General features: G+C 40.3%; 1 protein-coding gene across 1 annotated transcript in view; it reads left to right on the plus strand.

Annotated features, from left to right (window-relative positions):
- Window positions 1-23,558, plus strand: part of NPEPPS (aminopeptidase puromycin sensitive) — a 39,794-nt gene that overhangs the window by 8,525 nt on the left and 7,711 nt on the right. The window contains exons 2-16 of the mRNA XM_040617234.1: window positions 1,317-1,401; window positions 10,020-10,097; window positions 11,143-11,264; window positions 12,176-12,283; window positions 13,221-13,421; window positions 13,874-13,970; window positions 14,076-14,109; window positions 15,567-15,681; window positions 18,006-18,170; window positions 18,947-19,051; window positions 19,360-19,420; window positions 20,235-20,344; window positions 20,966-21,029; window positions 21,648-21,787; window positions 23,314-23,448. Of these exons, the coding sequence (XP_040473168.1) occupies window positions 1,317-1,401; window positions 10,020-10,097; window positions 11,143-11,264; window positions 12,176-12,283; window positions 13,221-13,421; window positions 13,874-13,970; window positions 14,076-14,109; window positions 15,567-15,681; window positions 18,006-18,170; window positions 18,947-19,051; window positions 19,360-19,420; window positions 20,235-20,344; window positions 20,966-21,029; window positions 21,648-21,787; window positions 23,314-23,448 (1,620 nt within the window). The remainder of the gene's footprint in view (window positions 1-1,316; window positions 1,402-10,019; window positions 10,098-11,142; window positions 11,265-12,175; window positions 12,284-13,220; window positions 13,422-13,873; window positions 13,971-14,075; window positions 14,110-15,566; window positions 15,682-18,005; window positions 18,171-18,946; window positions 19,052-19,359; window positions 19,421-20,234; window positions 20,345-20,965; window positions 21,030-21,647; window positions 21,788-23,313; window positions 23,449-23,558) is intronic.

The raw sequence follows: 23,558 nt of genomic DNA on the forward strand, positions 1-23,558 counted from the left end.
ACACAATGACTAAGGAACCATTCCTTCAGCAAGCCTAGGCAGAACGGCTTAGGACTGAATATCTGCTTCCATTTACTCATCTGGCGTAGATACTGGCTCCTTTATGGTGGAGGGATAAGTATCCGCTTCAACTATGACACTTTAGCTTATTATTTTGGCTTTACTTGTAATAAATGCATTTACATTCGGATGCTTGAATGGTGAGCTGTTGCATGCATGCAGAGCAATTTGCTGATTGTGTGACAGGGCAAAGCTCTTCATTTGTGGGAGCCAGTTTCCATCACGGAGAGGTCCGGTTGGCTTCTACTGTGTTCAAACATGGATAGTGATGGGTATGGGCATTAATAAAGCATTTTTAACTTACAATAGTGAAAAACCAAGGAAGGGATATAAGTCTTTCTGCTCTAAGGAACTTACTGTCTGGGGTAGGAAGCAGTTCCTTTGTGCATATGTTAAACTTCAGTTGGCTGTTACAGAAGTTCTTGCTCCTTTATTTAAGGAACTGGTGTTGTCTAAAGCCAAAAATTGTATCCTGGACTAGCAGGATTACCAGCTCAATCCAGTGTGATGATTCTAGTGGTTTCAGCCATAAGTTTCTAAATAATTCCTAGTTTAATTCCCAAATATTTTACCCCTTTGTAATTAATTGATATTTAATTTGAATTCCTCTGTATTCAAGCACTTGCATCCAAATAGAAATCTGGCACAGCGAGACAGTTTATTACTACGCTGGGAGCTGGCCACTTGTTAAATAAAGCGAAGTGTGTGTAGCCAAGAGCTGGCAGAAGGAAAGCTTTCAGGAAAATGTAAAGGCAAATTTCTTGGCAGATGTTTTTAACCTAAGAAGTTCTTATAGAGTCAACAGTTTAGAACACAGTACCATAGGTTGTATTTCTGATCATCTCTGAATGATGCAAGTTTGCATTCAGAGGCTTTTACTATAGTCTCCTGTAGGTCATCTCTAAAAGGAAGCTTACAGGCTCTCTATTTTTATTGGTCTTGGATTCCCAGGCATGTACAAGGGCCCTATTGTCAAGCTTTCATACCAATTTTTAACAGGCAGTTCATTCCCTTAAATAATTTACAGTGTTGATAAGTAGGCCTAGATGACTTGAACATGATTCAAGTACGCGTGTTCGGAACAAACGAGAGCAGTCGGTGGAATATAGTTTTCTTTTTTTACCACTCTTGAGGCCTAAATTTTATTGCAAACACTTGATGATGGAGGGCTCTTTAGATTAAAGGGAGGTGGGAAGGGAGCTCAAGGGGGTAGGGAACACTATTTCTTCTTAACGCTCGTCAAATTTCTCTTCCAGGTGAAACAGGCAACCAACCAAATTGTGATGAACTGTGCTGACATTGACATTATTACAGCTTCCTATGCGCCAGAAGGAGATGAAGGTAGGATTGCTTTTTTGTTGGAGTTTTTATGTGTTAATCCGCTTCATTTCTGACATGAGGTGCTGTTGCCAACAGTTAACAACTTTGATTGCAAAATTACATAATAGTGTGTTAAGCTAACCTACCCCTAGAAGCCAAAACTAACCTTCATGCTCTTCTCATCACTACCATTTTCATTAGATTTTAAAAAGTCACCTGAAGGTTCCATGAAGTCTGTGTTCTACTCCATCATGCCTGAGCGTTGTAGGCAAAAGGATGTCTGACTGTTTTTACATGATTATCTTGATACCGGATAACTCTGGGAGAACATCATCTGTACCTATGGACTTTGTAATATTGACAAAATCTGTGACAAGGGCTTAGATAAGGAATGCATCAGTAATGGCCTGCAGTAGGAAATACTCATTGAGAGGGAAGGATTTGCAAAAGTACAGAAGACAATTGACATGTAGCAAGATGTTCAGAGTGTAGGGCACCACTGAAAAAGGTGATTGTGTAGAGGAGACGACTTGGATCCAGTTCAGTCAAAGGGTGAAAGTTACTGGAGAAATTGAAGAAGCAGTACCTGTTTGTAACACACAGTTACAGTCATTGACATCTTCTCCATTTATATTTTGAGGAGGTCTGGCAGATACAAAAAAAGTTTTAGCAGCTGGAGCATGAAGTGGTTGAGGCATGAAAAATAAGCTCCTGAAACAGAGTAATGGTCTAATAATGTGCAAATCCTTTCTGGTTTTTATAGAGCCTTTGCTATTTCAAGTACAGTAGCTATTTGGTCTGCTGCATATGACTGTTTCTTAAGTCCTTCAGATGACAAAAGGCTCTGCGGAGCTTCCCTTTCTGTACGGAAAATGCCACAGTGATGTCATGGAGCACTTTAAAACCATGATTGTGAATTAAAAGCGTGATCTTGATGATGATAGGAGAAAAGTGTTCCTTTGATTAGCTTCAGACTCCTCTAGTATGCTTATGTAACAACTGAATAAAGTTTGAGACAAGGGCTGTGTTTGAACACCTGAAGAAGAAAAAAAATAATCTTTATTTTCTTTGGTAGGGACAATTTCAGTTCTTTTTGCAGTGACGTTCTCCTACGGCTAATAGATTCGTATGTGGCAAGTGGAACGCCTGCAGTGAGTCTTGGCATTTAAGTTGGTTTGACCTCTTTCACTTTTAATTTAGTATTAAAGAAACCAGGGGGCTGCTTAAGTGCAGTTGAGAGCAGCTGAGCGGTGCTTGGATGGATGGGGAGCTCTGTCCTAAGGAAGCAGCGTTCGGTGGGTGTGTTGTGGAAAAGTGGAGCTCAGTGCAGGAAGCGCAGTCGCAGCGAGAGAGGGCGGCAGAGAAGAGAATTACCCAAGAGCTTGGAGCCCAGCCACCGACTTTCGATAGTGAAAGAATAGAGCGCTGTTTCCTATGTGCTGGATTCGGGCTCCTGGGTTGTACCCTGGTGCTCCAGTCCTGCTGCCGTTAGTGATCTTTAGTTGATTGGATGCACTGTGTTGCTAAGCGCTCTTTGGAGCTATTTCTTATACTGAGTAATGAGGCGATAACGAGAGTGATGCTAATAGCAGTGTGTGCTTGGAGTCTGTGCCATCTACCACTGCGCCATAGGCCCAAACCACCTATTAATTTTTTATTTTGTCATTGACATTGAAAAAATGAAAATAAATGGAAAAGGTACCTAGGAATACAGTCTCTTTCAAGTCAAATCAGGAAAAATAAATAAAATAGAGATAATCTCTATTTCAGTGTGTTATCTTTGTTTTCAGAGCTAATTTCCCTGTCATAGGGGTCTGGTTTTCTATTCTTTAACAGTGATATACTCTCCTTGTAACCTCAAATAGTAAATTAATAATAAATTAATTAATAGTAAAGCTTCATGGAGACTTAAAACCAAGTACATGGGAACTGAGTTTCTGTGGCTTAAATTCCTTCATTCTGATTTTTCAGATAGCTGTGAATGTGGCACTCTGGACACAGAGGAACACGAGTACAGCACTCTGGCTATAGTATAGACATTCACCTCAACTGTTGTGTTGTAAATACTTGAGGCACAGTTTTGTTGCATGTTTATTATAATTATACTCAGGCTTCATGGGGTTAAAACATCTTTCAGTTTGGTAAACTGCCAACTAGTATAATGGCTTTGGAAGTAAAATTGCATGAAATTGGCAGACTATTTGCTGGCACCTGTTGATACAGATCAAGTCAGTCTTACTAATGCTTCTATTGTGCACAGCTTTTGGATGGTAATTGTATAACTGGTCTCAAAAACAGAGCACGAAACACAGCCCAATGAACTAACAGAAATATCGGCCAGATCATTTGGATTTAGTTACTTAGGTGAGCCTCGTACCAATTACCCATATAGTATCTTTGAAAACGGGTGAGAAGTGAGTGATGCTTTCCCCTTTAAAGGCTCTGGTGAAGAATTGTTACCTCTTTTAGTTCTGTACCTCAGTGAGGAAGAATTTGCCTCACACTTGTCTGTAAGTGTGAGACAAAAGATAATTGGTCACTTACGTTCTTTCAAGTGTAGTTCTGTTCCAAAAAGCAGCTGTGTAAAAGAGACCTCCTTGTTCAACAGATACCTTTCACCTTGTTTATGGAGTAATTTGTTGACTTTTGTGCAGATAGTTTGTTCTTTTCCTAGTAATTCTCGTTAGTCTTGAGTGCCTGCTGCGCTGTGGCTTGTACAACAGAAATCTTAGCTAAAACTGTGGGCTGTGTTTTCCCTCCCCTCACATTCACTCTTCTAAAGATGGATACAACAGAGGGTAGAACTTGGTATTTGGAATTTTAATGCAGATTTGCCAGGAAATCAGATTATTGCCCAATATTTGACAGGAAGCTGAGGGAGGATCTCTGAAGTTTTAAAGTCAAAGTAAAGAAAAATTTGCTGCGTAATTCACAATTAAATAATAGTGAATAATAAACTAGGAGAGATCGCTTACGCAGTGATTTGGAGTAGAAAGATTCTCTTTTTCGTTGTAAAACTGGTGTAGTGGTTGTAACTGGAGGTTGTGGATTTGCTGTTTGTGCCAGGTATGCTGTAATGGAACAAAGCTACTCAAAAGGCTGAGTTTTCGGTTGCTGAATTTATGGCTGACTCCTCCCTCTAATCATAATGAGCAATTGTTTTTGTTTTTTCCAGCTAGTTTTTTAGCATTTGTAGTCAAATGTTTTGAGTGCAGCCTTAGTGTTTAGGTGTGCACGTGCTCTACTATGTTTTGTCCAAGTGGTTGACTTTGCTCAGCTAAATGAAGAACTGAAAAGGCATTCCTAAGCGAGTTGGTTCTTAAATTCAGTTTTAGGGGATTGAGTTTCATGCTTTCTGAATGCTAAGTAGTTTGAGCTTCCTGTAAATTTCTCTTTTAAGGAGCTGTGAAATAGTGATAGAGTCGTAATCAGTGAATTACATTGTCTTTAGTTTGGGAAGCTTTTCAGATACTGGGGGATCTGAAGCAGCTTCTTTAAATTTAGAGTTGCTTGGAGGGTTGTGATTGGCAATTTTGCATAGGAAATTACAAGCAACCATAGTGGTGCTTGTTTAGCATATGTAGTCAAGTGAACTTTGATCTGTACTTCAACCTTTAAAAGATTTTAAGGCCGGAACTAATTATTTTAGTCTTTTCCTTCATAGTATGGTAGGGACATGCTTGGATGGTAGTGCTGGATGCTAGTTATACCAGAGTCTCACTGATGCTTAAAAACAACAAGAAAAGGTCGGTAATGCTTATGGAAAGCTAAGCAGTGTGACCAAAGTGTGTCTAAGCAGTGCTTTCCCTTGGCCTGGGAGCACTCCCATTCCACGGTGATCGTAAGGCAGTCTGAAATCATGCTGCCATGGAAAGGGACAATGACGCGTGTCCTCCCTCCCTTCCTCCTGTTGGCATTCACGTTTTCACTATTGAGCAGCCATGTGGATCAGGAAACTGCACGGGCTGAAAACTGCCTCTACAAGGGTGGGGGGGAAGAAGGCAGCAGCTTGGAGACTGATCATCTTCCTGATCCTGATGATTGTATCTGAGTGCCAATGGAAGGAAGGGAATGATGGGGACGTGCAGCTGGGGCCAGATGCGAAAAATGAGACTACTGTCTGTGCCTGTAGCAGACTAGATTTAAGTCAGTTGTGAAACCTTTCTTTGTTGTAGGAAAGCTCGTCCTCATCCTTTCTTCTGGAGAGGACTTGATGTGACAGATTTTTTGACGGTACGTTTTTTTAAGGAGGCCTGGGCTGCCTTGGCATGGACAGGTTGGGAATATCTGATGTGTGAGAGCACTTCTGACTTCTTTAAAGGATTTTACAACTGCTGGTTTGAAACACATGAAAAGATGTGAAAGGGCTCGAAAGCATTAGCATTCTCAGGAATTTCATCAGCATAGTTCAGTGGCTAATGCTGAAGGAGGACAAGGTATTGCTATATCAACGTGTAGGTGTTTTAAGCTAACGTGTTTCATTTGCAGATAGAGCAGGCAGAGTGCACACAGTCACTGCAGCTCAGTTGATGAATGCAAGTTCATTGAGCCACCATACCTTAATTGCCTGTGACTTCTCCATGCCACAGAATGAGGGCTACTTGAAAAAAAATCCATTTCTTGCATTGGGCTTTGTCTTTACTTTGAAATACATGCACATTTGACATCTCCTAAAACCTCTGGCTAGGATCCACGCTCATAAGCATGTAATACAGAAATTTGGATCATTAATTGATGTATCAGTCTGATTATTGTGCAATTTCAAGTAGTACTCTGTAGAAGGACTGTAATTTATTTAAAATGCTGTTGTAAAGTTTGATATGTAGTGCTCTGAGTTTGGGAGGCTTGCTAGATCTGATTTTTGTGCATTTTTTTTCCCAAAGACATGGAGCACTAGCAGCTTTTTATTTTCTCGTGCGACTTGGTCCAGACTGTGTACTAATGTGCTAGTGATTAACTTCCAACCTTGCAGTGCCAAAATCTCCAAAGTTAGTAGGCTGCCAAAATTGTGTTGTTCTCTTCAGGAGCTTTTGTATTCAATGCTGTTAGGAATTCAGACAGCCTTTTACTGCAATTACATCTTTGTTATAAGCAGTTCTCTTAAGCTCTAACAAAAAGTATTGTTGATGGCTTTCCATGGTTCTTTTGCTCTGGATTAAATTATTGGCACTGAATAGTTAGTTAAAAAAAATAATATAACTTTGACTCTTTCATTTATATTCTGCTGTTTTGGAAATTGATATATAAGCAGCTGCTTTTAGAATTGCAAAAAATTGCTGGAGATGAGCATGGAAAGACACTCTTCTAGACACCAAGTCCCCAGTGAGTACACATCTTGTGAAGCTGTAAATGAGTTGTTACCTTTTGTCTGAGGTGTGCTCTTGCCGTTGCTTTGAAGGTTCCTCAGAAGCTAGCTGTCACGGCAAGTGGGGCAGTCATGGGCTAAGACCAGACTCTTCGGCCCCCTTTAGTGGAGATTGTGATGAGCATGTGCTGGGAAGCACAGCATTGCTCTTGAGATGGCTGCTTCCAGCCTATTTAAGTTGTAACTTGCTTAAACCTTGTTTCTAATGTTAGGGTAATTGGGATCTAACACTGTCAAATTAAGGTTGAGAACCTCTTTGGAAACAAGGTTGCTTTCTGCAATGTGGTAATATGTTTTCTCAGGCTGTTGCAAGCAGAGGAAGAAAACACCTGAAAGTCTTCACCTCCTTCTAGCACTGGTAACATTTACCAGTATCTTTCCTATGGCTTTCCTAGTACAAGTTAAAAACGTTATAAAGTAGCAGAGCTACAAATTCAAATACACTTAGGAGGACTTCACATTTGGGAGAGGCGGAGGGCGAAATTTGATATTCATTGTCAACCTTTGGCAGAAGATCTGCATAACATGCATTCTTCTGTATTTCCCAGTTTCAGTAGGTTAGAACTATGATCCTGAAGTCATGGTGGTGTTTGTCTTTGGTATCAGGCTGTTTCCATTAGAAGTTGTAAAAAGATAAAAATGTTTTTGGTTTGCTGTGGTCATTTTAAAGTACGTGGGGGGAAGTGTTTCTGCATTCTTGTACTGATCTTTATCAGACATTTCTCAGGTTTTCATTTAGCCTCTGACCACAGGCTGACAGCTCAGCATCTGCAGGTTGTCCAGCAGTGGGATTCCTCCCAGGCAGGCTAACATAAATTTCTGACAGGTATTCAGCCCGTCCTTCCCTCAGACCGAGGTCACTCACATGCTGTTGCAGAACAACAGGTTTGCTGTCTGTTGAACTCTAAAGATAGCCAGGGTCAAAATTCATTGGATCCAAACGATGTAGTCGGCAATCAACCCTGCTCTCTGTTGCTGGGAAGCCCGCTTTCAGGCTCATATGTTGTACGTTAACATTGCTCCCCTGAATATCTTCTCTCGAGCTTTCTTATAACATCTCCTTTTCTGCCTCAGTATTCCCCAGAGTTATAAGAAGAAAACTAAACCTTTACTTTGTGTTGCTTGTTGTCCAACACTTGCTGGCACTCCGATATCCTTGGCGTGTATTCTGTTTAAATGGTCTACCTCATCTCTCTTATTTTTTTAAATCCTTGGAACTTCTCAGTACAGACCAGTAGTCTAAAGTTCTGCTTGATCCTGTAAAGTTGTTTTTTTTCTTCAATTTGTTTCTGTATGTTTCCCTCCCCGCCCCCAGCTAGAATTGTTTTATTGTAAGGGTTTATGTATTGCATACCCTAGCATGGTGGTTAACTCTGATTAAATGCTGAGCAGAGCACTGTGAAACCAGTAGTTAAGACTAACGCATTCATGCAGTTTTTGCATTTATGTTCTCTGTGAGCAGAGTTGGTATTTAGTCTGACTGAAGGCTGAAATCATACTATTCCAGAATGAATAGCATTTTAAATTTTATTAAAAAAAACCCAAATTGTTTCCAGTTACTTTTGTTGCATAAGCAACAAGTTAGCTGAACATCCTGCGAGTGTGCTTAGGCTGCCTCTGAAACAGAATACCTGGATTCTTGTCATGATACTTCAGTGTGGAAGGCGGGTCATTCTGTAAATTAAATTGTTGCTTCAAATAAACTTTGTCATTCAGAATTCCTGGTAATAAAGAAGTTGACATAGTGGTACATTTCTCTTTTAAGATGTTTATCTCTGTATCGCAGCACTTTCCATTATTCTTTTTTGTCCTTTTTTTCTGTGACATTTGAAACTAGTGTCTTGTTCAGTGGATAACTGAGACTATTTACTGAATCTTTCTTCATGGGTCAATTTTGAAAGCACCCAAAAAGGTTGCTAGACTCTTGCTAGCATTTCCATATCCTGGGTGTGTGTACCCTTTGATTTGCGTGGTGTAAGTGGGATGGGACAGGTAGCTGGTACTGGGAATGCATTTCCTGTGTCTTTCAAAATGATACTGAACTGCCAAATGTTTCTTGTATTTATAAATCTAGAATTATTCATCAGTATGTCTGCAGCGGAAAATGAATTGTTGTGTCCAGGCGTACCAAGTTTGGTAGTGCAGGATGCTGACGTGTGGTAGAAAGCATTGCTTGTTTGTTTTGGTGTGGATTTGCACTTCTTAAAAATAGTTGGTTGTTGTGGTGGTAGAGTATAGAGTGACATAGGTAGCAGAAATTGCAAAGTGAAGTCCTATGTAGCTATTTTAGATATTTCTTTTGGTTGAAGGAGCATGGATGTGCATCACCTCAGATGCAGCGAGTGGGGCTGGATGAATTGGGAATGAAGAAGCAACACCGGGTGTTCCCCTTGGTTCCACTTACTCTAGGCTGTAGGACAGTTTAATTCCTGTGTACCAGTTCCCTCCCCTCATCTGTCCAGCTTGGCCTCCTAGTTCGGATGTTTGCATCTACAAATAGATCCAACGCTATGTAAATGCCATACTGCTTAATATTCTGGTTGATTTTAGATGCTCTTGGGGAATGGTATATGAACTTCAAGGAAGGTCCCTGGTTTTGAGGACAAATTTTAAATAAAAAAATCAACTTTATGTTTTTCTTTGTGGTTAAAACCAAACAAAACCACCTTGCTGTGGATATTAGTGTGCTTTTCAAAGTGAGATCCACAAATTAGTTAAATCATAAGTATCCTGTTTGGACTAATCAATAACAATCCTGCTGCACTGATGTAAGCATTTAATATTAAGGGGGAGTTTTGTGCAATACTTTACCATTTGTCAGGATTGTAGGAGTTGTTACCAGCGTTCCTGGTGTTGTACAGGACATTGTTCTTACAGTAAACTGTACTTACTTACAGTTTAACAGTACAGTTTTCATTACTGAGCGCAGCAGATGACTTCCCTGCCACGTGCGAGTGCAGCATTCTGATGGACGGGAGGTGCGGTGGAGGTGGAGGGAGCATGGAGGTGGTGCTTTGAGTCTGGCTGTATCGTCTGGTGTAAATGTGGTAGATTGATTTGTCTGAAGCAAGATAATAGAACATGGGACTCTGGCAATGGGTCGTGTTTCTTTCGCATTTATATCATTCTGCGTTATTCAAAATCTTCATTGATTTATTCAGTAACTACAGCGTGTTGTTAGATTCAGCTAAGTCAGTTAATTTTAAATGTTCATGAGTTACAAAAACATCTCTGTGGCTTATTTTGAACAAAGTAGTCTGTGTTTCTGTTTCAGAGGTACATGCCACAGGGTTCAACTATCAAAATGAAGATGAAAAGGTTACTCTCTCCTTTCCCAGTACTCTTCAGAAAGGTAAGAGCTATTTTCCTGCTTTCTGCTGGCTTCCACCATGCGTTTAAGATGTTTGCATTTGAAAAAGCTGGAGAGTAGGACAGCTCTGTCTTTCCCTGAAGTTTCTGGCTGCAAACATAGTGCTCCCTAGGGAGTCTGTCCACTATAAGGCACTTTGTGTGAGCCTCTGGAATTGAAAATGTTGTTTCCCTAATGGTGATGTTTCCTTCCAGCACCTGAAGTGACTCTAATTATTTACCTGCTCTTGGGAGTTAGGTTCAGAAGCTGTTTATGTTAGCTACTGATGATCTGTTTTCCTCTTACCAAGAATGAGCTAATCTGAATTACTGCAATGTTTTCCTAGGTGTGAATGTACTAATTCTTTGCAAACTGCTACAGGTTTTTGCTCTGAGTTTGTTGATGGAAACTCATCTCCTCAGTTTGAATAAAGCGGTTTTATTTCATGTTGACAAATACAAATATAAAGACTCTAGGGTGATAAAACTTCCGTGTTTAATTCTGTGGGATATTGGCATCCTGCCTCTCTGATCAAGATTGGGTTTCCCCTTTTGCACTGAGACATGGAAGGCAGAATAAATCCTGAGACTAATTGACTTAGGGGCTTGAATGCAGCCAGTGCTCCATCTTGGCTTTTGTAGTAGATTTCATAGGATGCTGTTCTTACATAGTAGCCATCTTATATATTTTTGCAAACCTTACTCAAAGGTAAGGATTGTAGGATCAGACTTCTCAAATAGCTTAAGGTAGGTCTCTCCCGGTTATTGCATTGTGTTTAGAAGATGAGAATGAGTACTGCAGCAGCCCTGATCTCCGATCAATGCTAAAACACTGTGGTGAGTCTGGCTTTGCCTGCGTTGCTCCGCTGGAGCTTATTTTGTGTGAGGAGTGTGAAGGGGTTTGAGGGGGGCTGGCGAGGTGAGTTGAAGGGACATCTTATTTCAGAAGGGCAGTGGGCCAGCTGAGTAGCCTGGCCTGAAGGTCCAGACCAAATAAATGTTCTGTCTGGCACATGCAAATAACAATGTCCCATCTGTTTCTATTACAGGGACAGGGACGCTAAAGATAGACTTTGTAGGGGAGCTGAATGATAAAATGAAAGGTTTTTACCGAAGTAAATATACCACCCCTACTGGAGACACACGCTATGCTGCTGTCACGCAGTTTGAGGTATGGGCTATATTTTTGTTTTCAGGGAATGCCATCCTTAATACAGGAGTTACACTTAAAGAAGCAAAGACACAATTTCCTAGCTTTAGCTATACCCTCTGGGTGAATTTCAAAAATCCCTATTTTTTTGCTTCTTGCTGTTGGTGTGGATGGGTAATACTAAAAGCAGCCTTTACATTGCAACTTCAAGGTCAGTAAATTCTGAATCTGGCAAATTCCCCAGCCAAGAATCATGGTGATGTGTGATGCATCATGTATATACAATAGTTGCAATGTTTAAGAACAGCTGTTTATTTAGATGTGGTCAAATACCTCTGTATAACTTTCCCTTGTGAAGTATATTAATTTTTTCAGTAGGGCACTCTGCCTTTATCGCAGTGTCTTAATGACATCCAAAATGTGAGCCAGATTCTGTCTCAAGTATTATGTAAAGCCTGGACCTAATGACAGAATTTTATACCATATTGTAATTTCATAGTTATCTGCCTGGTTACATAAAAACATGGAGTACTTGCCTAGTACAAATAGAACATTTCTTGGGTGCAGTCTACTGACAGAATGTAAATAGGTGGTCTTGTGTTGTATGGTCTGTGAACGCCTGGGTGCCCTCTCTGCTTTCACATGACTGAGCTTTGCCCCTGTCATGACTCTGCTAAATTTTGCTCAGACTGTAGAATTCCATCAGAGCACAGAGTGCTTTTCATCTGCTTTTTTTTTTTTTTTTACCCAAGAGTGAAACAAGTAAGACTAAAATGCTCTGATGGAGGTCAAGAGTGTCAGTGAAGCAACTGTACCAGTCACTAGCCATCGTTCACCCAACTCCTTGCCTGTAAAATATGCTGAATTTTTGTGTGTGTTTTATTGCCACAATCTCTTGTGATTTCTTTCTTTAATGCTTTTATTTCCTTCAGGCTACTGATGCTCGCAGAGCTTTCCCTTGCTGGGATGAGCCTGCTATTAAGGCAACTTTTGATATTTCTTTGGTGGTTCCTAAAGACAGAGTAGCTTTGTCAAATATGGTAAGTTTTTGATGTGCAAGTGAACAGTGTTTTAAATAAAACCACAGTAACATGAGCTGATTGTTTAGTAGTTAATAGTGTGTCTCGGTAACAGACAGAATTAGGAATATAGGCTGTCTTGTTAGTTATTACTAAGCTGCAACAAATTGAGAAAGCTTTTAAAAATATGAAATCGTTTTGTCAGATGCTAGCACAAAACCTAAACAGGTTGTACAAACCATGGTGGTGGTTTAAAAAAAAAAAAAAGTCTTAGCATATGTCAAGCCACGTGCTGCTTGATTAAGAGTGACTGGAAAAAAAATAAGCCTTTGTGTTTACATAGCTGTTATAGCTACATAAGCACTTGAGATAAATAAGCTTTTTTTCTGCTCTAGAGAATTTCTGAGCAGAACTGGGATAAAATGTGCAAGTCTAAGTACCTCTGCCGCAAATGCAAGTGGGCATTTTCAGGTTGCTACTTTATATATGGTGTGCATATTTCTAGTGTAATGTTACTGAGGAAGAACAAGTCTGTTTAAAAAGAGCCTTTTAAAAATTTATGTATTTATTAATTCTAGTAGCTAACTTTCATAGTTACCTGTAAAGTCTAGCCTTGTCAACTGACCACATGGTTATGGTTTCTGTTTCAGAATTTAAAGTGAAAGCCTGGTGCCTTGTTGGGATGTGGGTAATACTCTCTTTGGAGGACAGCAGTCGATAGCTGATGTGTTCAGATGCTTTTGCAGTAATGGAATATAACTTAGAAAAGTGCACCTCCATGCGTGGCAGGGCATTTTTAGTTAGGAGGGGAACTACATTGTGATCCGTGTTTTAAAATGGTAAAAGAAGTCCTTTCATTTTAAATGCGTGACTCATAATGATGGACTAGTTAGCCAAATGTATTACGTAATGCAGTTTCACTTCCATGAAACTAACAAATTCCCTTTCATGTTAAAAGAATGTCATTGACCGGAAGCCGTACCCAGACGATGAAAATCTGGTGGAAGTGAAGTTTGCTCGCACCCCTGTAATGTCAACGTATCTCGTAGCATTTGTGGTGGGAGAATATGACTTTGTAGAGGCCAGGTCCCTCGACGGAGTCTTAGTGCGCGTTTACACTCCTGTTGGCAAAGCAGAACAAGGAAAGTTTGCGTTAGAGGTAAATGCACTCAGTGTCACTTCATTATGGCTGTAGTGATCTCTGACAGCTGGACATGGTGCTCTCCACTCTGCAGTCACCTTAAATCCATGCAAAGCTTGTGGGGCTGGTTGGTTTTTTGTTTTAATGGCTCGGAGAGACTGGGCTTGCTATGAAACAGAATTTCAGCTGTGGACAAACTGATGTCTATAGTAACAAAAATAATACGGTTTAAGTCAGTTGTGCTTTGGTGGTGTAGACGTTGGTCCAAAGACGATGAGAAGTACTGAAGGGTAGGCTACAGCCTGGGAGAAAAAGAGCATGGGAGTCTTCCAGACTTGTGCTCTGGATGCTGGGAATGGGACTTCCGGAAGAAATCCTGTGTATGCAGCTTGCTTAGGCTCGTGTCAGTCATAAATTTTCAAGTTTTGTCAGTTGTTCCAAGTTAACATTTCTCCTCTTATTTCTTACAGGTTGCTGCTAAAACTCTGCCTTTTTATAAGGACTACTTCAATGTTCCTTACCCTCTTCCTAAAATTGATCTCATAGCTATTGCAGACTTTGCTGCTGGTAAAGTAACTCACTTTGTTGATGAACTGTATTTTATTTGAATTTTAAACATTTAGGAAGAGGTGTGTATCAATATCAATAAACCTTTGTATTTATTTTATAAAGGTGCCATGGAGAACTGGGGCCTTGTTACTTATAGGTATGCTGTTAAAATACTGTCTTTCCCCCTCTTTGTTCACTAATTCTTGGAAGTAATTGGATTAGTTTTAGGGAGCTGTAATTACTGGGTATCATCCCAAATAAGACTGAGTAAATACCTTCAACTCTTGCTTCGGTTTGGATAATTTTGACTTCTGCAGCAGCGTGCGTTATTGTACAAATCTTAGGAGGGCAAGAATGAGCTATTACGACTACTGTCCAAGAGTGAGATTTTTTTAAGTGTCTGGCAGCAGTGCCTGTTCTACAAGAGAACTTTCTTGGTCCCTTTTTTCCCCGTAGAAGTTATTAACTTACTGACACAGCGAAAGAGTTTCTTATTTTAATGTTGTAGGCAAGTTGGTAAATATAGCAGCCACAGTATAACCATGTGGATGTGAGTAAATCAAAAATATTAACTTGCCTTCCTTTTCAGTTATTTTTTTCTTCATCTGATCAAGCTTTCGTACTTTTGCTTGATATTATTACATTATCTGTGCTCATTGTTAGAATGATTTTCCTTCATTTTGTACAACGTTGGTCTTGTAAGCTTTGGACTTTAAATCCTGAAATAGTTTGAATTTCTTCTGCTAAATTTGGCCTTAAAAAAATGAAATGGAAATTTGAGCCTAGGTTTCAAATCTACTTGTCTGCTTATTGCAATCCTGATGAAATCTGATATTTTACTCCCTGTGGAAAAAAAAAAAATATTTGTCCTTGATGAGTAGAATTTTTGGAAGCCTTTCTTAATTGCACTGTTAATTTCCCTCCCCTTTCCCCCCCCCCCCCCCCCCCTTATGCTTAGCTTGGCACGCTTGCTTTATCCCTTTGGGGACAGAAGGTTGGCATAATCTGCAGGCACCATCCATGTTTTGAGACATACATTTTTTACCCCTTTTGAGTTGCAGCAGTCCAGAATTTCTTTCTGACTGACCCACTAAGTCCTGATCGTGACAGGGGTCTCTGTAGCAGAAGGTTGTGGGCCTGACCTAGGGAGCACTTGCGTGTGTGGATGTGTGCCCTGTGTGGAGAACCTTGCACATCTGCAGTGGCGAGTGTAGCGCGGCTGCTTGTGCACTTGGAAGAGTTGGAATTCCTTTGGGGATGAGGGAGGCAGAGAAGACTTGCTGTGCATACATCGTGCAGTGCAAAGGGAGTTACAGTTAAGGTTCCTAGATTATGTAGGTGAGCTATTTTATAAATAAAGGATAAACTTTCTTGTTCCTGCCTGGGTTTTTGCACTTGTCTTCTTGCATGCCGTAAGGAATTATTGCTCCAAAGCCTTCCAACAGCTGTGGAACTTACCAAATAATGTAATGTCTAAACTGAAATAGCTTTTGTTTTTTTTCAGTTGTACTGATCACTTTTTAGCTTGCTTAGGTAATTTAACCTACTTTTGATTGTGTTTTTTTCCTTAGGCATGTACCGCTCTGTTCAGTTATTTTTCTCTCTTAAATACAGGGAGACTGCATTGCTCATTGACCCCAAAAATTCCTGTTCTTCATCTCGCCAGTGGGTTGCTCTGGTGGTGGGACATGAACTTGCTCATCAGTGGTTTGGAAACCTTGTGACCATGGTATCTAACCATTAAAAATTTGCCTGGTTTTCTTTGACATGTGCTTCATATCATGTGTGCGTTTAAGTGCCCCTTAGTAGCAGGCATGCTATCTTTAACATAAAAATATATAAATATTTAAACAGTGCTTTATTACCACTTCCTTCTTTACTAGTATGTTCTTTAGAAGTATTCCTAGATATTTTCTGTGTGAAGTAATGTTCGGTTGTTTGAGTATAACCCTAGTTAGAGTTGAGCAGGTGTTCCATGGAAAGGATTTTGGCTAGTCAGATTACTTAGAAGGAATAATCCACTCTTTTCCTTTCAGGTAGGCATGATTCATTCATTCATCAGGCTTTTATACCAAGCAGGTGTAACAGTACCAGTACCAACATGGCAAATTGTTCTGGGCCAGTAGCTGAAAAGTTGCTCAGTAGGAACTCATATGAATTTCTTTGGATCTAGCTGTCTGAATAGTTTGATATTTAAGTCATTTTGGTGGGGATAAAAGTGTATGTGAGACAGCAGGACTGAAATCTTTAAATAAATTCTGTTTAGTGCTAAAATCTGAAACTTTTATCTGTCAGAGCTTCTGCTGTTAACAAATGGCTTCAGCTTACTCTGTTAATTAGATCGGACATTCCTTTTGCCAAAACCCTGCAAACAGATGCTTGAATCCAAATATTTCACAGGTTAGGTATTTTCTTGTATTGCAGGAAACCAGTGTGTTTAGTAAAAAAAAGCATGGCCTCTGGAGCCCCAGATCTGCATCTTTTTGGCTGCTTAAATTAAGTGTGATTGGATGGAAGAAAGAACACAGTGTAAATACTAATTACAACGCTAAGCAAAGTTTGTCAAATTTTGCTATAGCACCATGCCTCTTAAAATCTAGTCAACTGTGTCCATTCCTGTATGTGGTAGCACAAGTAGCTTCCATGTGAGAGCAACATAATATTTAAACACAAAGGTATTATTAGTGTATTTTTAGCTTTTAGTACAGTTGAGCAGCTGGAAGCAAAGAGAGCCAGCAATCATGTGACTAGAGAGCACTGTAGGATGCCAGCAAGTGCCTTAGAGACCATTAGTGACCCATGAACCATTCGTGGTCCTTTTGACCGTTGAGAACTGTGTTAGTAAGCTAAAGAATGTCTAAAATTTATATGGAATTAGCTTTTTATTTTCCTTTTGAAGTTCTAAGTCTTCCAAAAATTTTCTTCTGAGAATTTTTGATGCAACTGTGAAATATGAAAAGTTAGGTTGCCAGAGGAATACAGGAGAAAAGTGGGGAGGTGAAAAGATGTCAGGGTCCATCCTAATTGCCCAAGAATCTGTTTTGCAATTGTATTAATCCTTTGGTACCAATTTGCAAGTATTGGAACCTTGTTTTGGAAACAGATGCAATCAGAAATCTTGAAGAAAGTTGGATAGTCTCCACCCTAAAGTGGGGCTTATCTGTGCAGAGCTTTCCTCATGGAAATTCCGCCCTCCCTGGGGTAAATGTTTCATTCATAGTAGGAACAGTACTTTGTGGGGCAGCTTACTGGACTGACGCTGCATCATGTTTGGTTTCATCTGCTTAAAGGGCCTATATCATCATAGCCATGCTCTTCTGAGTTAACCACCCCATTCACATTTAAAGAATGGTTGGTAGGTGCAGTTATGGAAAAGGGTGTTTTCATCCTCAGTATCCATAGCTCGTTTCCTTACCTCTCCTACTTCATTAAATATTAGAAGTGAAAGGAAGAATTTCAATGTCAGTGTGACATTCTTATCTTAAAAAAACCAAGCCCACTTCTGGCTGGTGAGAAAAAACTTTTAACTGTTTACTAGACTTCAGGTTTCCGTAATCTAGAACACTTGTTCAGATGCCAGGTTTTTGTCTTTATGTAAGCATACTCTTTAGTGAAAAAAGAAACCCCAAACCAAACAAAATAGCAGGTGCTGCTGTTCAGTTTGGGAAAGAGACTGTTGCTGCTGGACTGAACTGTAGCCTTGCGTGTCACTGACACTTTTCCCTAATCTAGGTAACGTTCATGGCTGTTCCCTCAGTGGCTCTGCTCAGACCTCTAGTCTAGTCGCCAGGAATTTCCTTTCTACCTGATGCAGTTCTCCTCCATGCGGAGTTTCTAAAACTTAAGACAAGGGGAATGCAGTTACTGGGTGCTGATTATTCTTCTTAGGCCCATGACTTCTTTATAGAGAGGAATTTGTGCTTACAGGTGTTGCCTGTTTCTCTGATTTGTACTAAACTAGGCCGTTACCAGCTTCTCTTTGGTGCAAATGTATCATTAATTAAATGAAGCTGTTGGAATTTTGTTCTTTATTCTGCCTTCTTATCTTTCCAGGAATGGTGGACCCATCTTTGGCTGAATGAAGGATTTGCCTCCTGGATTGAGTACCTATGTGTAGATCACTGTTTCCCAGAATACGATATCTGGACTCAGTTTGTTTCTGCTGATTATACACGAGCTCAAGAGCTTGATGCCTTAGACAACAGTCATCCTATTGAAGTAAGTTCTGGTTTTGCTATTGATTGTCTCCTTTTTTTTTTTTCTGTTAGCTGTGTGTAAGCTTTTTTTCTATTAAGAAAAAAAGGAAACTTTGGAGTCATTCATGATGTAAAGGAAAACCTAAGGTTGCATTTACACTTTCTGGATTTTCCTCTGCTTGAATTAGTATTTCAGAAGTGAGGTTTGAGGATCTAATGATGGCTCCTTCTGGAGTTTTTCTGCTCTACTGACTTGAAAGGGCAAGGTTGTGATCAAAAGTCATCATTATTTGTGTTTTGGTTTGGTTTCTGAACAAAGTGGGTAGTTTTCTGGCCCTTGAGCACAGTGAAGTGTAGCAACTGACTGACTTCAGCGCTCAGCAACATAAACCAAAGTGCAGCATAGCCCAGAGCCTGAGCTACCAAACCTTGCTGGGCTTGTACTGGTTTCCGTCTGAGGCCACCTTAGGTGTTTTCTGCGTTGTGCTCCCAGAACTGTGAGTGTGATGCAGACGGTTCAGAAATCAGTAGGATCTAGCTGGGCTTACAGCTTTAGAGACAAGCAGTAGTTAGGTGATGAAGAGAAGGCGGAAGTATGTTTGACCTATAAACCGGTCCTAACCCAGCCATATGTGAATAAGCTTAATTGACTGGGTGCAGAGATTCCACAAAGACAATTTAGTGACTGATATGCATGCGCTTTCTTCAGTGAAAGAACTTCAACACTAGAACGAGCAAAATCAAAATCTTATGGCAGCTTAAATGGTTCTCACTTGTTAATTATCCTGTTTACCACAGGTTAGTGTTGGCCATCCCTCCGAAGTAGATGAAATATTCGATGCTATTTCTTACAGCAAGGGTGCATCTGTAATCCGAATGCTGCATGACTACATTGGTGACGAGGTAAAAAGATTGTTGTTAAAAAGCCGAATGTAGATTGTCACATCTTTTTACAGTTAAAAAGACTAGTTTTAAAAAGAAATGAAACCTGTTTATTCTCTGTTTTGAAAACTTTTCTCCAATTTGCATTTGGGCTCTATTTGAACTTACCTAGGAGAAATTAGGTAGTGGGGAAAATGTGGAAGGAGTTACAGATGTACATATTGATCCTAAGGCACCCTGCCAGATTCTTGAATATAAATGCAGTGTGGAGGGACGATAGAAAAGACCTCTGTTTTGGTGCTATTACATGTTCAATTGTATGTTCCCAGGACTTCCGGAAAGGAATGAATTTATATTTAACGAAATACCAGCAGAAGAATGCCGCTACAGGTAACTGGTGGTTATTATATGCTTTTAAGAAAAGTGATTTCCAGGGACAAACTCTTTAGTGCTGAAGTGATGGATTGTTAAACAGCTGTTTTTCCATCTGAGATAACTGAGGTGCAAGGAAAGAATTGGCTTGTTTCCAGTTTCATACAATGTGTCCCCTGCACAGCCAGAATTCAGCATCCTCTAGGGGTTCTCTGTCTCAGGAGTATGTGGCTGAGGTAATCTGAAAGGGCTGCTTTTACCGTTGATAACCATGTCTGCGTAGTAATCTAATTTAGAAATAGAGTATGTTGATTTGCCAAGTAAGCCTTTTGCAAGCTTCCTGTTGCAGTATTGATCGCATGTGTGATTAAACAGTTCAAAGTCTTGTCTAACATCTCACAGCGCTTTCTTTACTTAAACCTTTTTTGCCTATTAGGCATAAATGTGGAACACTCTGCTCTATCAGCCAAAACAGTCCATGTGGTTCAGGCAGCTCCTTGGACATAACATATGAAAAACTTAAGGAAAAAGATTCTTCTATTTACCATTTTGATTATTTAATGTTCACTTTCATTATACTGTATCACAATGTTTATTGATTGCGGGTTTTGTTAGTAAAGAAGCTTTCTTCTCCCCTTTCTCCCCCATGAGCAGTTCCAACTCTTTTTCTTGCCTGTTATCTGTTACAATCCCATAAAAACACAACCCAAAATGTGGAGGGCAAACTGGAGTAACAATACAGCCTCCCACCCTCTGGTGCCCTTGTAGTGTCCTTAATCGCGTCTGACATGTCAAGACTCTGGGAGTCCTTAGTCAGACTTTTCTCCTGCAGAGGATCTCTGGGAAAGCCTGGAAAAGGCGAGTGGTAAACCTATTGCTGCTGTGATGAATACATGGACCAAACAAATGGGATTTCCGCTCATTTATGTGGAAGCCGAGCAGGTAAATATAACTGTGTCTTTTCCAGGACATGACATCAAAAGTTCTGCCTTTAACTGTGTTTTGGGATCCAATTTAGTAGTATCCAATTATTTAAAAGATTCTTTTTGATCAGGAGGCAGTACAGTGGGTTGCTTTGTTTAGTGACGATTCTGTTTCTGAAGGGGGGAGAAGTGCAGCTTGCTTGAGGAACCGCGCAAAGTGATATGGAGTTATTCCACAAGCGCTCTAGATCGTGTGCTTTGAGTTTGCTGACATAGCCCGTTTGCTCTTTGTGTGTGAAATGTGTGTTGGGGGGAGGGAATATCTGACGTAGCTCCCCATGCCACATGTTTTGATTCTCCGTCCAGTTTAATTATGCTTATTCTACAGGATTGCAGGGTGAGTGAGGATTACTGGCTGGAGGCTGAAGTCAGACAACAAATTCAAGTGAGAAATAGGGCATGTAACAGTGATTAATGCATTTGAATTATTCTTGAGGTAGCTCCTTTTTCTGGAGGAGAGTACAAGTTACTCGGCTTAACAGAGGGCACATGAATGTATTGTGATATACAGAAGCTGAGATTAGATGTTCTGATAATTCCTTTCTCTCTTTCTTTTTTCTCTCTTTTTTTCCTTCCTCAGCAAGAAGATGACAAAGTGTTGAAGTTAGTTCAGAAGAAATTCTGTGCCAGTGGACCATATACTGGTAAGATGAATGCTAAGACCAGGAATGGAGTGTGTATTACTTTTCATGCAACAGCAGCAATTTTGAGAGATGAAACAGCTGTACTGCAGAGCAGGCAGGTGCTCTGCTTAGGCTCAGGTGTTTAAGTATTTGTTAAACCTTTAGAAAATCTAAGGTTGAATGCTCTCACATATGTGGTTTCTATGTTCTCTTCGCATGGGAGAATGGCAGTCCTCTGCAATCTTTGGTTCAGTTTTCATCCTGAGATGCTTCTCTTCTGATGTCCAGTTTAAAGCCAGTGCTGCCATTTGAGGAGCAATGTAAGCTGCTGGGTTTATAGCAGTGCTGAAATAAAAATGCCTCATATGGAAGCCAGCTCTGTCTTAAGATGCAGATTCCACCCACCTTCCATGCTTTTAGAAATGAAAATGTTTTGGCTCGAAAAGTGATTTAGAGATTCTTGGTTTTTAACTCTAGAACTGCCATTTTCCTTCAGATGTGTGCCTTTTTAGATGTAAATTTAAGTAGCCTTGCTTAAACTGCTGCTGAAACTTGTTTGAACACCAGGCAAAGTTTCTCAGTGTTATGTGCATACTTTTTTTTTCCTTAGGCCTTCCTTTTTATTGTTTCTTCTTTTAGGGGAGGATTTCCCCATGTGGATGGTTCCCATAAGTATTTGTACAAGTGATGACCCCACCTGTGCCAAAATGCAAATATTGATGGACAAACCAGAGCTCACCCTGGTTTTGAAAGACATCAAACCAGACCAGTGGGTGAAGGTGAGTTGTCACAAAGGAGAACATGTTACTGGGAATACATTTGATTATCACTGTAACATTCTCTTGCGTTTCATTTTCCTCTTTTCCTTTTTAGTTTTTCCCCCCATGGCCCACCCCCCTCCCACCCCCGTGCAGTCTTGTATTTCTTACAGAGGGGCCTCTCTGTGATGCTATTGAATATTGGCTCCTCTTTGCAATGCTTGCTTAGTGTAATCCTTTGCCTTCCAAGAGTAGTCTAGACAATGTAAACTTGAACCTTTTAGGAGTCCGAGCCCAGAAAAACAGTGTGCAATTAGAGGCAGCTTTTGAATTGAAATGTGGTGGCTTTTTTGGTATCCCATAGTAACCACAGTTTAGTTGAAGTCCATCCTGAGCAAAAATAGTCCTGTTTATCTTTCATTATATATAGGTTAAGGTTTTCTACTGGCTATTGCCAGACAAGTATAAATCTGTAGGCAAAAAATTTATTGTTGAGGTCCTCTGCAGACACCAGTCAACCTGAATTTAAAAACTGAAAGATGGTAACTGGCTGGGACTATTGCTGTGTGAACTACTGAGGTTGAGAGTAATTGTTTCTAAGCTGGAACTGTATGCCGAGAGGTGACTCCATGAAATAAGAGTTAGTCTCTCTGTATATTAATCGAATCTTCTCGTTTAACTAACATGGGGATTCCAGCTGTTGTGCCTGGATATTCTCTCTGTCTGGGTCCTCCCTGGTAATAGAGGGGCATGAAATGAACAATTCTGAAAATGCCCTGTCTGAATGAGGGTAAAGTTTGGTATTTCTGCCTGCGAAGGCAACAGTTCAGCTCAGTCCAAGGTGAATTCGTGGGACTGCTGGCTGCAAAGTCATCAGTCTGTGAGGTTTTTCAGTGCCATAGACCTGAGGACTGGCAGTTGGACTGCTCAAAATCATAGCAGCAGCACAGGGAGTGACTTCCTGATGAGCCCAGCAGTGTGTTTGGTTTATGCCAGGTACTGTTGTTCAGCCAGCCACACTATTTGACTATCTACACTTAAATGCTAGTAGGCAGTAGCATGTAGCTAGTGTAGGTTGTTGAGCTTACTGGCCTTGAATTGCGTTTACCTTGGGCAGAGGTGCTTCTCCTTTCTTAAGAAATAGGTTCTGTCAAAATCGAATGGAGCAGGCTGTGGGAGAGAGGTTATGAAAGTTTAAGATTCTAGCACCTGCAGTCTCCTGCATTTTATCTTCCTGGTGCATGATTACCCTTAGGTCAGTTAGGATTTACCCCTTTTTTCTCCTTGCTCCTACTTTTAACTCTAGCCTCTGTTTCCTTATGCCAGCTTTCTCTCACCTTCTGTACCTCTTGGTGAGCATTTCCTCTTTGCAATCTTTATAGTCTTTCTCCTTTGGTTATGATTCGTTTTTTCTTTTTATGTAAATGATAATGACTGACTTCTCTGACCTCCAGTGCTTTGAGAAATTTCTAGTGGTACAAAAAATGAAAAAGCATTTCCTTATTTGTTCTTTACCTTTAATTGTTTACCCTTTTGGTACTTTTCAGTTAAACCTTGGAACTGTAGGGTTTTACCGTACTCAGTATAGCCCTGACATGCTGGAGAGTTTAATACCAGCGATCAAAGACCTCTCCCTACCCCCTGTGGACAGGCTTGGCCTGCAGAACGATCTGTTCTCTCTGGTAAGCAACTCTTTGCTGTTTGCCTGGTAATGAAAGCTACAGTAACCGCAGAAATTGGTGTCTGAAGAGTCAGTCTCAGTTTCTGGAGGCAAAGTGCCATTGGGATTACT

The sequence above is a fragment of the Falco naumanni genome, chromosome 18 (assembly GCF_017639655.2).
Source record: "Falco naumanni isolate bFalNau1 chromosome 18, bFalNau1.pat, whole genome shotgun sequence".
In the NCBI taxonomy this organism is placed as follows: domain Eukaryota; kingdom Metazoa; phylum Chordata; class Aves; order Falconiformes; family Falconidae; genus Falco; species Falco naumanni.